Here is a 13,842-nt window from a genome sequence, read left to right on the forward strand (position 1 = left end):
CCATAACATATTTGAAAACGTTTACAAGCCCCAGTTGACCTCTTATCAAAGTTCTAGCAGTCATGCATCTTTTGTATTTTCAGTAACGTTTTTAATAAGAGACTCACATTGTACCTCGAGGTTAGAAATATTTTCATTCCCAGCAGCAGTTCCATTTATCCTCACACAAAAGCGCACAATATTTTCCTTGAACAAACAGAAATCTACTTTTTTCTTTGGTTTATCCACCATTCTCTACTCAAAAATAGGTAATTTATTAATGGTTTATACTTTGTATTTATTTTGAAACAAGTTCAGCAACCAAAATATTTCGAAGAAGAAGTATGCCGTAAAAACAGTACTGGATGTCGCCAATGTGTAAAAAGCGACTGCTTTAGAAGCAGAAACTCTTTTTACAATCAATTTTGTGTTGTCTTGACATGAAGAATATTAAAATGTAGGTGATGAATCTTTCCAAGCATTTTTTTAAAATTCAAATAACGCTTTTTCTAATTTTCACTGCAAAAAAGCCTTCTCTTCGTATATTAATTTGTTCAAAATAATCACCAAAGTTACCTAAAAGCCTAGAAAGATTTTGAGTTTCAAAAATCATAAACACAAAAATTTATAATATTAATGTAACACCAAAGGTAAAGTCCATCCAAGATAGTTGCAGTAATTTGTGATCTTAATCCATTAATTTATAATTAATCTTTACTATTGTTTCCATAATTTTTATGAAACTTTTTTTTTTTAAAGAAAAGTTACTATATCTCTATGACTTATATCTTTGAAGCTTGCTTTACACAACTTTTCTTTGTCTTTCACTAAGATATTTGTCTAGGTAGGTTTTTAAAGAGACACCAAACTTCATTAGCTGCAGAACAATTTTTAAAATGTTTCCATGATTAATATCTGGATTAGAAACATTGTACAACAGTATATTTGTTCGACATGTTCAAAATAATAGTACTTTATTTTATGAAGAAAGAGCAGAAATATTTTCCCTTTATAATCTGTTTTTAAATTTAACTGAGGAACGCTATTTTTGAGTCTTTTACAGTTGTTCTTTCTCTTTGCTTATTTTTTTTAAAATAATTTATAAACGTTAAAAGGATAATCCTATTTCTGTGATTACACTGGTTTACAAAGAAATTGAGGCAAGCACAAAAATAGCCAAAATGTCCCAACACCTCCAGTAAATAAGGATCTTCTTTCCTCATCAGATGAAGAAATGCCTCCAAGGGAAGATTCTGCCAAGTCAATCTCTTCCGAAGATATTGACTCTTCTTATTCAGGAACAAGTGGCAACGAGCCACACTGGATCACGCAAGAAGACCTGAATGACCTTGCTCGTGATTTGTATCTGTCAAAACAGCAGTCAGAGCTCTTGGCTTCTCGGCTTAAACAGTGGAACCTAGTCCAGGAAGATGTAAGGATCACCAGTTTCAGGAATCGGAACAAAGACCTTGCTTCATTTTTCGACATGGAAAACAAGTTGTGCCACTGCACAAATGTACCTGGCTTGTTCACTTTCCTTGGTTTGCCACATAATCCTTCAGACTGGCGTCTTTTCATAGACTCTTCCAAGCGAAGTCTCAAGGCTGTGCTTCTGCACAACGGGAATAAATATCCCAGCATTCCCAGTTCACACTCTGTCCATCTAAAGGAGTCCTATGACAATATGGAGCTTCTTTTAGAAGCTGTTAAGTACAACCAGTACCAGTGGAGTCTGTGTGGGGACCTCAAGGTCATTGCTCTTCTTATGGGTATGCAAGCGGGCTTCACAAAGTACTGTTGCTTTCTCTGTCTCTGGGATAGTCGAGCTGTATCCCAGCATTACAAGCAGAAAGACTAGGGGTCTAGAAGCACTTTCGTTCCTGGCGAACACAGCGTCAAGGAGAATCTTCTGGTTGACATGAAGAAGGTGCTTCTTCCTCCTCTTCACATCAAGCTTGGTTTGATGAAGAATCTCGTGAAGGCCATGGACAAAAATGGTGCTGCCTTCCAACACTTGTCTACTGTGTTCCCAGGTCTCAGTGCTGCTGAGCTCAAAGAGGGCATCTTTGTCGGACCTCAAATCCGAGAAGTGCTGAAGGATACTGATTTTGAGGAGCTTCTTACCTTAAAGGAACTGAGAGCAGTTAAAGTCAGTTTGTAGTGGCTTCCTTGGTAACACACGCGTACCAAATTACCAAGCCTGTATTGAGAAGTTGCTAAAGACTTATGAGGATATGGGATGCCGAATGTCACTCAAAATTCATTTTCTCCATTCCCACTTCAACTTCTTCCCTCCAAACCTTGGAGCAGTGAGTGATGAGCACGGAGAAAGATTCCACCAAGACATTACGAAGGTGGAGAGCAACTACCAAGGCAAGTGGAACCCCAGCATGATGGGAGACTTCTGCTGGATGCTCTTGCGTGACACCCCGTAGGCAAAATACACCAGATCATCTAAGAAAACACACTTCTGTCTGCGGTACTATGAATTGTGTACATTGTGTCATCCAAGTATATTTATTCCGTCAATGTTCTTTATCTATCCTGTTTTATCTGTAATAAGCTGCTGCAACTGTTGAAATAAGCACGTATATACTTTGTATATACTAAAATGAGACTATTTAAAAGCCAGAAAACTAGAGGTGATAGAGCAAAACTGTTTATAAATTTGAATTCAGCACACCCAAATTAGTAAAAAACACCTATTCACATTCTTGCCTCAGACAAAAAATATTTTTTTGTAAACCAGTGTTATTTGTATAGCAAGTTTTTATTTCTCGTTGAGAACAAATTATTAATTGTTATTCACTGAAATTTTCTAAAATAACAAAGATGTAATTTGTAATTTTTTCATATTTTCAGATTGTAAACCAAATAAATTTCAGCATTTAATATTTTTAAACTGAATACAAAACACAGATAACGTAATTTTAATATACATTGCCTTTGTATTCGAAGATCCTCTAAAAGAATATTTAACAGAAAATGTGATACTACAAGTGTTCACTAGCTTTCCCCTATTTGTGTTACTGTAGACAAACAATCAAAACACTGTTGCTGTCAAAATAAGGTACTCAAATGTTAATTATAAATGTAAATTCAATTTTTATATCTTATGAGTGAAGGTAAATAATGTTATATCAAGCACACCACTTCTGCCATATCAAGTGCCAATGAGGCCTTTGATCAGTGCACATCAGGCCAATTACAATACTGCAGACATAGTAGCCCAGGAGATATTTATATCAACTTTCATGAATAAGGACTATATCAAACGCATATTTAAGTTCATTTAGGTCACTAATCTGATTTTTAGGGTAAGGATTAATAGTACAATATTATTCATTTATTTTATTCTTAATATTGAATATTCTTATTGTTACTATTTAATTTGAAATAATTTTATCATCACCCATAAGAACTGGTGAATTAATAAGACAGTCTTATTTTTGGAGTGGGTTGAACTGACTGATTTTAGCGATTTTCTCTTACTTCATTGTTAGTTTTCCGAGTAAAATAAATCATACCAATCTTTATATTAGGTAGTTGGAATGTAGAAATTATTACATGGATGATACGTCATGAATGTTCTTTTACATTACAATAGAAAATAAGTAATCATGTAGCACAGACAATTTAATTCAGTAACAAGAGTAATCAGGCAGTTTTTAGCCCTGAAGTGATATTCTTTTGTAACTTAAGATTTAAATCTGATTATTAAAAACTAAAAAGCTTGCATTTCGTATCAGTATAACAATGAGCAGATTTATATTTGACATTTTAACTCTTCTGACTTAACGATATAAAAAGTGATCTGGCAATTCAATTAAGATATAAGATAACATTATAAATACACGAGTCTTGTAAACAGACCATTTGGATGTTAATGTGGTGGAATTCATTTATGGTATGATATTGCTACATGTAAATTTTTAAATGCAGTTATCTAGTATTACCAATGTACAGGTAAGACCTGCAGATAGAATGCCTTAGTATCAACCACCATGTTTCAAGCATTAGTTTATTAAACAGAATTATATGGCATTACCCATATATATATATAAAAAAAAAACCTGAGTGTTTTTAATATCATATTTCATAAACAAAATTCTTTTAAGTAAAATAAACTGAAAAGTTTAGTATAATGTTAAGATACAAGATATTATGAATCAAACTAAACTTAAACTTCACTGTTTACGAGCCAGAATGAAAAATTATACAGATATTGGACAAAGGTTAAGAAAAGAGTGATAAAACAATATCACATTAAAAGTAGCAGATATGAGTATTATTGTTGACAGCCATCTTTATTGGAACGGCCCACAGTAGGTGAAAGTCTGCTATTACAGACCAGTACTACAGCCATACCACAATGATTACAAGGTTGAGTAGAATACAGAACTACAAGGATATCTATAAGAATGGCCAGAACACAATAAAGATATCTTATCAGTCTGTACACAACTGAAATTTACATCAATATCACAAGTGACTTAAATGTACAACAAAAGTAAAGTAACTGTCCCAGAATTTATTTAAATGCAACATTGGAACTTTCTGGAAAAAACTGATGCTGTTGTCAGGTGTTGCAAAGTACAGTTGTATATGACCCCAACAACTGAACCAGAGAGGAGAGAGGAACTGAGTATCAACTCATATATATATGCACTTTTTTTTTCTTTTGAGTGGGGAGGATTGCAAGACTAGTTTACAGATATTAAAAATCTCTCAATTTTGAGTGGTTGAAATTCACAAGAAAACAATTACATCTCTCAAAAACCATTTTAACCAAACTGGACTGTAGTCCTATAAATAAATTTCATCAATACCAGTACAATGCTCAGTTTCTTTCTATCTTGCTTTACGTTAATCTCAGCTAGAACAAAATAAATCTTCATTGACAGATTTATTTTATATATATATAAAAGTTTAACAAACAATTGCAGATTAAAAAAATGCAAACATACTTGAATATTGATCTACAAAAAGAATAATTTAGTTTTTAATACATGCACACACACACACACATACACGGTCATGTGATTGCAGTTAAAGACAAGGTGTGATTACACAGAACTGTTATTGAAATACAAGCATTACCAATAATTTTACTTTTTATCACCAATACTTTCAATTCCTATATCACATCTAGCTTTAAGCAAAAGAAAGTGGAGATTCTGAGAAATCATAACAGCTACCAAACTTTTTATCCAATCAATTTGTTCAAACCAATTTCTTGCCTATTTGTGGGGAAAATTTGACAACTTTGATACTAAATTCAACGAAAAAAATGGGTGGTGGATGGGGCAACAGAGAAGATGAATCTATCTATTTACAATAAAGGAACTTTTTCACAGAAATTAACTGAGCTCTTAGATATCTAATACTTTTTCTCAGACAAAATGAGCATTGTACACTTTATAAAACATACTAGTAAGATGCTAGACTGGTTTGTACACAACTGTACATTAGCAACTTCTACACAAAGCTGGGAGTACAAGTAGAAAGGTATTCCTTTCTTAAGTTGTGACTATCTAAAGTTTGTTTACATAAAAGTAAAGGTTATATCAGCCCAAAAAAAAAAAAAAAGTTGGGTATGTAGAGTGTTAGATACTTCTTCCATTTGTTAGGTTGTCATCAGTTATTTAAATATGTATGTGTTTAAAAAAACAAGTTATAATCATGCAGCAGAACACAGCTCGATTGTTCTACACTCAGAAAGTACACACTAACTATTGATGGAAGTCCACACAGGTTGGTGGAAGAATCTGTGCATTATATTCTTTGTTGACGATACAGAGACAATATCCTACATTGGAGACTGTCACTGAAACAACAGTAAAGTGATTATAATCTTGCTTGAGACTTATAGTAGAGAAAGGATATTACATACTGATATGACCATTTCTTTCACTATTTTGAAATGGCTGACATGTTTCCTGTGCTTTGCACAAATATTTTGCACCAAAACAATACTTAAAAGCTCTTACAACTCTTCAGCACCTTAACAGGTTACATTATGCAACTTCTTTGGAGGAAAATGTCAAAGGTTATTGTGTAGCAGACATTCCTCAGGTCTTGCTAGCAAGAAACTCTTTACAAAACCTTTCGAGCAAATGACTATAATAAGGACTTTAATCAACAGTTATGATTGACACTGTCATCACACCATCACTACTTCCTCCTCTCCACAAAATAGGAAGCGAAACTGATCAATCATTGTTTGCACTAAGTCTTCTAGGTGTGGCCTCATTCTTTCAAACATTCCCATATCATTGAACTCTAGAGGCAAAAGGGTAGGCCACCAGCAGATAGCCAGATTTTTGCTGTCCATGCTGTTCAGTCGGCAGTTCTCAGCCACCCTAAGTAAAAAACAAACAAACAAACAAATGTTCTTAATAACCAAAAAACAGAAATTAAATACTAAATTGTGTTCTCTCTCGTAAAATTGTAACTGGGATAAAACTGAAAACTGACATAACACTAAAAAATATTCAGAACTGCTCAACAGAGAAGAAAAGTGTGCCACAAGAGTAGAAACTGTTAAAACAAAATGACAGATATTTCCAATGAATATTAATTCAAAGACGACACAAAGTAACTGAAACAATAAATCTTTACTCAACTACAACTTCCATATTTTATAAAATCTTAACTTACCTAACAAAATGCTGAAAGACAAATTTCAAAACTTCAAAATTGGCTCTTGGTATCTTTTTTAGGAGATCACGAAGGGCAAAAAGACGACAGCTCCTGTCTTGAACATCTGTAACAAAATAATACATACCTGGTACCATAAACAGAAAGTTGAAACTTTCATCTATCATCTCTTATTCACTAAAAATAATTATATTTGAGGTTTATATTTTTAATGTAATATTTTTCAATGAAAAATTTTTACAGCATGCCAACACGTTAAACTAAAGCATCAGTTATGAAAATTTCAAAAGGGTAAAATAATAATAAGGAAATTAACTCTCTCAAAACTGTAGGAATGTCACCAATATTATTCAATTCATTTCCACTCACACTGAAAATAACTAACCAAAATACATAAACTTACTAACTAGTATCTAGTCTAATAGATTCTGTTGTGAGTCATTGTTTCACAAAAACAGTAAATATACCACCTTTTGTTTTACAAATAGATTTAGTTGGTTGATGATGATCAGAAAGATCAGTTTTAAACACTCACCAAGTTTCAAAGCAACTAATACTATCTGACAAATTTCTTTTTGTACATTAATTTAGTCATCTGCAACAGTCATCAGTTCCGACTATATAAATCAGAAAAAATGCAGCAAAAACTGACAAAAGTTTATCAGCACCATAGGACTGTGCTTCTCAATAAAGATCCCATAGAATTCGAGACTTCCACATATTCTAATGTGTAAAATCATACACTAGTTGCATAACTGTCAATCAGACAACACTATTTATTAGTAGAGCAGGTTTCATAATGACACAAGTCACTGCATTGTTTTAAATTAATAAGCAGGAATGGGTTTAAACATATGATAGGGTTATATAAACTTTTATTATTTGAGAGAGAATGCTTGTCAATGTGTGTGGACGTTCTCATGTAACTGGCTCGAGAAATTTTTCATGCTTTGAATGAATGTGTGTGAGTATATAGCTGCATTAAACCTGTGTAATCTATCTAAATGTATTATAGTTACAGTATTACAGTAACATACTTTGTAACGAACATTGTGAATATTTCTATGATAAATTTGATGTCAGAATAGTTCTGTAGAACCACTGACCTGGAACATCACCTTTGAAAATGGCATCAGTGTTATGTTTGTCATGCAGTGTATCATGATTTTTGTGAAATAAATACTTGATTGTTTATATTTAATAAACATTTTTAAAATAAATATGTATTTGAATCAAAATAACATCATCCACTGTACTTGTAAGAAACTAAATAATCTTAAATGATAACATAAAAGGGAATTTTGTAGCTTTTACACAGATGTAGTTTACCTTAAAAGTATATTGAAGAAAATAATTCTTAATGATATAACAAAATTCTGAGTTCCATAGTTTGTTTTATATCTTCTATAATTTTCACTGAATAGCTTTGTTCACCTCTAATTAAACTTCTACCTACTCTACAATGATGTAAACAGCATATAACCTATTCTATCATCATATTTAGCAGTTACACCTCTTGTAACTTCCACTGTTGAACTTTATTACTAACTGTTTAGACCATATGCAATGAAGGGTTGTAGTAATAAACCCACTAACAGGAAAGGGATATCAAACAATAAAAACAACAAGTCATTAAGTTCTCGAGGAATTAGAGCTTTTGTAAACTATATAAATGTACATTTATATTTTGTGATGGTCAAATATTTTGAAGCTAAACAGAAATGGTACTCCTTGGAGTCGCACAAATGTTTTTTTCTTTGCAAATTACACTAACTAATTTGTTCAAATAGTATTATTTTTACTAAAATTTTGAAATTTCATACATTGGAATGCACTCAACACTTGAAAAATACTCTGTAGCCCAAACACTTAAAACTTCAAATAAAGTTAAATATTTCTCTGAAACTTTTATCCACATGAATAATAAAAACCTCATGATTTTAGGATAATAACTGGAAGTGATAAAATATAAGGTCAAATACTGTCAGATAACTAATACATAAAGAGCAATTTACAGCTAGAACTTACAATGTCCAATTTTCTGCTATTTGTTTCTCTGCAGATTGCAGCTATAATGAATTATTCCAACAACAAATCAAAATCCCGTAAGTCAAACAAAAGATACTTTTCAAAAAAAAAAGAGAGCTAACAATAAAAATACAACATAAATAAGCAGCTAATGTATTTTCTTAAATACAATGGCTTCCTATTCCACCTACTTGATATTTCACTCAGTTCTTCCATAACAGAAACAGAAAAGAGAGGTGGCAACCTTTTGGAGAAAAAATCTTTTAGTGCCGTAGCAACAGCATTAACAGGAATATCAAGATCTCTGATTGAAACCTGTGGATCTGGAGAAAAAAAATCCTTAAAAAACTTAAAAAACAAAATTACATTTCACAGAGATTAACCATCATTCTTCAGCCTAACCTGTTACCATGAAGATATTCTTCACAATTGGTTTAACCTTTTACGTTAAATAAATTACCCTAACAGTCCTGCATTTCACCTTTATGTATATAGACACGTGCACACATACTTCATACAACAGCATTGCTGACAGATAAACTGGACGGTGAATTCAATACAAGTGAAACAACACGACATAAACTAAATCTTACAAAGTACTGATATAAGTACAGCAGTCAATTTTCAAGGGGTCTGTACCATTCCATGAACCTTGATAGAACAATTTTAGTGCATTCCTTTAAACCAAGTTTTCTGTTAGCCTAATAGTTGATTTTTTAGTTGATCAGCAAAACAAATATCTTGAGGTAGTAATTCTTGGAATTTTGTTTTTATAAACTGTATATATAAAACAATGTAGAACAGTAGCAAACAAAGACAAAATACACATTTTTCTCCTATATTAATAAATATTTCATTTCTACTTGAAATAATTTTTAACATTAATATATTGAATCAAACATTACAACTAGTTCACCACACACCTTCATCAAACTTCTGATATAACTGGTCCATATGAGCTCTGTTTCCTGGTACCCTGTAAATACCTTCAGAGTCTAGCCCTTCTTCCTCTATAAACCTGATACACTTTTCCACAAATAGTGGGATTTGATTATCTTCTGATTGGGCAAAGCTTTCCAGTCCTTGAACTGTTTGGTTTATATTTCCTCCCTTTCCCTGGGCCGTTTTCTTTTTCTTTTTTTCTGTAAGCCGCTTCTGCTCAAAACAAAAGAAAATTATTACAAATTTATGTTCTGGAAGCAGTTTCAAAATAATGCTTTTGAAGAAAAAAGTTGAAAAGTTAAGCTAAAATCAAATTTGATGATAGACAAGATAACATAGGAGCAGTTCAACTGGGTAATAAATAGATCATAAACATGTTTTATTTTTTACCAATACACTAAATATTGGAATACAGATTTGAAATAACTTAAATCAAGTAAAACAGCTTATGTACCAAACAATTTTAAGAGCATTTCTTCCACATAACTTCAGTAGTTTAGTTTTTAATTAGATCATGTAACATTATCTAATTATTTACATTTCACAAATATGCCTGAAGCATATTACAAAATTCATTTAAGTTTTACAAAGATATAACACTAAAGATCATTCAAATCACCTTTAAACCATTAGGTCTATAAAACTGACTTTGTCCTAATTGGAAACAAATTATTCAACTTGATTTGTTTAACATGCAAGTAATCACAAGTACCTCATATGAGTTAACTACTGGTTTGATGTAAAAGAAATTAATAGTTATTAAGCTATTTTATGCAATCATTTGACCATACAATAACATTAATAATACCTCTTCCTTCAGTCGACGCTTCTCTAACTTTTCATCTTCCCGAAGTTTCTTATCCTTCTTCCTAGATGTTTTCTCCCCATCTTTGATCATTCCAGATTTCTGAAAAATAGTTTGTTACACTAAGAAAAGGAGAAAACAGTTATCATCCAAAAAAAAAATTACATTAAGAAAATGAGTTGACATGTTAAGTGTGCTGATTCAAGGAGAAAATGCTTACTGGTTGGGTTGGTTGATTTAGTGTTTTATTGCACAAAGCAGCTAGGCTATCTGCACCAAACGTCTGGTAAAAAGTAAATTTAGTAAAATTCATAAAAGGAAATTAAGGTAAAACAAAACAAAGTTTAATAAAAACAACATTAAGTAGCATAAAACCAATGTTTACAACATGTCTACAACATTAAGAGAAAAACTACAGTAATACAAGTTGTAAAGAACTTTCTGTAGCATAACTATAATTATCATACCTTGCCAGGAAGACTAACAGGTAAATACAAAAACCACCATCAGTCAACTGAAGTTGGCTTTTCCAGTCCTGGTTTTGAGTTATTTAATGTTACGACCAGTGTCTAATTTCAAATCAACCTAGATGAACTGTGATTTTTTTTTAAATGGGAGCCACATTAAAAAAACTTAAATGGTATTAAAATGATTAATGGCCTTTAAAAACCCAAAAGCATTACCAACGTGGACAGTGTCACCATCACCAATAACACTGTCTAACGTTATGGACAAACCTTGGGAGAGAAACATGCTTAAAATGGTGCTGTTGTTGTGAATCGTAACGATCACAAGAAAGTAAAATGTGGCTTATTGTGATCAGAGTGTTAAACTACACATTGGTGCATCAGTTCCAGATAAAAGAAAACGATGAGTTAAAAAACTGTGACCAATGCATAGTCTAGTTAGAACTTCCTCTTTCTGATCTTTACAGAAGCAAGACAGCCAAAATCCAAAATAGGGTTTTATTTGGAAAAGCTTGTTTTTGCATTACTCACTCCAAGTCGACTGTCAGCTGGCATGGCTTGAATACAGGACCATAGTCCATGTATGGGACAGGCACAGCAGTGATAGTGCCAGAACAGATAGACTTAGCTGCAATGTAGGCGAGCTCATTCCTGTGAATACCAACATAGCCCGGTATCCAGAAAAACTGGATAAAAGTAGATGTTAAAGAGAAAGGGTCAGTTGGTCTTGAATATCAGTGAGAAAAGGGTATGAACCAACGTGAAGCGATTCTAGAGCAAGTAGAGAACTAAGCGAGTCAGTATAAATAGTGTAGTTTGAGTACTGCTTAGCTTCTATGTGATCCAGAGCAAGAGAAATGGCATACAGTTCAGCAGTGAACACAGAAGCTGTAGAGGGGGATTCTGTGCACAACCACTGAACCACAACAAACCATGGCAGAGCCCATACAGTCACCTGATTTCAAACCATCTGGATAAATAAGAATGGAAGGATGGTTCGAAAGATGTTCAGCAAATAACAGACAGTATATCCAATCAGGAGTATCTACTTATCAAGATGACTTAAAGACAGGTCACAATTGGGGACTGTAAGAAGCCATGGTGGGATGGGCTGACCAGTGGATACAGCAATGTTATCCAAGGACAGACCCAATTCATTCAACTGCACCTGGATACGAAGGCCAAAAGGAGCAATGGCAGACCGTCTGGTCTGAAAAAGCATGGCCCATCAAGGAAGGAAAACACAACCCCAGGTGGGATGCTTTGGTAAGGAATGAAGTTTGGAAGCATATAGTAAAGACAGTTGCAAACGGCAGAGATGCAAAGAAGGTTCATAAGATTCTATGTATAAGCTCTAAACTGGGGGAAATGCGGAAAGCCCCAGTGCAGAGCCGTAGTCCTTGATGATGAATAGGGTCTAGCATCTTTAAGGCCAATGGTCTGGCAGAGCCATAGAGCAGTGATCCATAGGAAAATTTCGATTGAATAAGAGCACGATATATCTTTAGCACAGAACATCAATCCACTCCCCAAGTGGTGGAAGAGAGGACACAGAGGATGTTCAGTACTCTTGTACATTTGATCTGTAGCTGCTTGATGTGTGGTGTAAAGGTCAGGTTACGGTCAAAGATAATCCCCAAGAACTTAGTCTCAGAAATCACAGGCAGCACAACTTCACCAATATGGAGTTCAAGATCAGAGTGAATACCCCGTTGGCAGCAAAAGTGCATGCAAATGGTTTTAGAGAGAAAGAAGGTAAAGCCGTTTGCTGTGATCCACTTCAGTAAACAATTGAGGGCAGATTGTAGCTGCCGCTCAATATACCTCATGTTCGACAACTGACATAAGATGTGAAAGTCCTCAACATAGAGTCCGCTTGCAACAGTGAGAGGGAGTTGTTGAGTGATGGCATTAATTTTTATACTGAAAAGTATAACACTCAGAACACAGCCCTGAGGGACTACAAGTTCTTGTAGAAAAGATTGGGATAGTGCTGAACTCACATGAACTTGGAATCTCATGTCCATTAAAATTTTTTTAATAAAAACGGGCAAATGGCCACATAACCCATATATATATATATGCCATACCTCCACATTGTATCATAAGCCTTCTCAATGTCAAAGAATATTGATACAAGTTGTTTGAGAAATGCTTCTCTGTTTGACATTTCAAGTCGAATCAGGTGGTTCAATTTGGAGTGCTGTCTTTGGAACCCACACTGGGTGGGCAAGAGGAGGTTGTTTGATTTGAGGAACCGAGCAAGATGAGCATTAACAATCCTCTCTAAGGTCTTATAGAGACAGCTTGTCAAAGCAACTGAATGGTAGTTTGAAGGAATCTTGGAATCCTTCCCAGGTGTACAGAAAGATAGGGCAATAGCATGGTGCTAGAAATCAGAAAAAACATTCTCCTGCCAGATCTGGTTAAAAACAATCAGAAGAATAGCAAGAGAAGCAAGAGATAGATGGCACATCATCTCATAGTATACAACAACAGGTCCAACCGATGTACTGCCAGACCGATGAAGGGCAAGTTTGAGTTCCATCAATGTAAAGGGACGATTATAGTCATAGAGACAATCAGCTCAAAAGGAAAGAGGTGACTGCGCTGCCCGAGTCTTGATGGCTGAAAAGGTGGAAGAAGCAGCAGAAGTGCAAGATACCTGGCAAAAGCTTTCACCAAGAGTATCAGCAATGCTCTGGGTATCAGCTACTCCCTGGCCATCACAGAGTAAGATCGAGAGGGAGACAGAGTTATATTGCCCAGTGACCTTTCGAATCTTGTCCCATATGACTTTGGAACTGGTGTTAGAAGATATGCTGGTTGTGAAATTAATCCAAGATTCCTTCTGGCTTTGACGTCTTACCCATTGAGCATGTGCATGGGCCTGCTGGAGAGCGATGCAGTACGAGAGTGTGGGATATCTATGGAAAGTATCCCATGCTCATTTTTGAGCCT

General features: G+C 34.1%; 1 protein-coding gene across 1 annotated transcript in view; it reads right to left on the minus strand.

Moving 5' to 3' along the window:
- Positions 1 to 3,981: 3,981 nt before the first annotated feature.
- The window catches only part of LOC143249282 (rho GTPase-activating protein 190-like), a 119,902-nt gene continuing 110,041 nt past the window's right edge, over positions 3,982 to 13,842 (minus strand). The window contains 5 exon segments of the mRNA XM_076498845.1: positions 3,982 to 6,341; positions 6,640 to 6,745; positions 8,859 to 8,990; positions 9,591 to 9,822; positions 10,418 to 10,516. Coding sequence (XP_076354960.1) covers positions 6,143 to 6,341; positions 6,640 to 6,745; positions 8,859 to 8,990; positions 9,591 to 9,822; positions 10,418 to 10,516 — 768 coding nt within the window. The 3' untranslated portion in view covers positions 3,982 to 6,142.

Source organism: Tachypleus tridentatus, chromosome 4 (assembly GCF_004210375.1).
Source record: "Tachypleus tridentatus isolate NWPU-2018 chromosome 4, ASM421037v1, whole genome shotgun sequence".
NCBI lineage: Eukaryota > Metazoa > Arthropoda > Merostomata > Xiphosura > Limulidae > Tachypleus > Tachypleus tridentatus.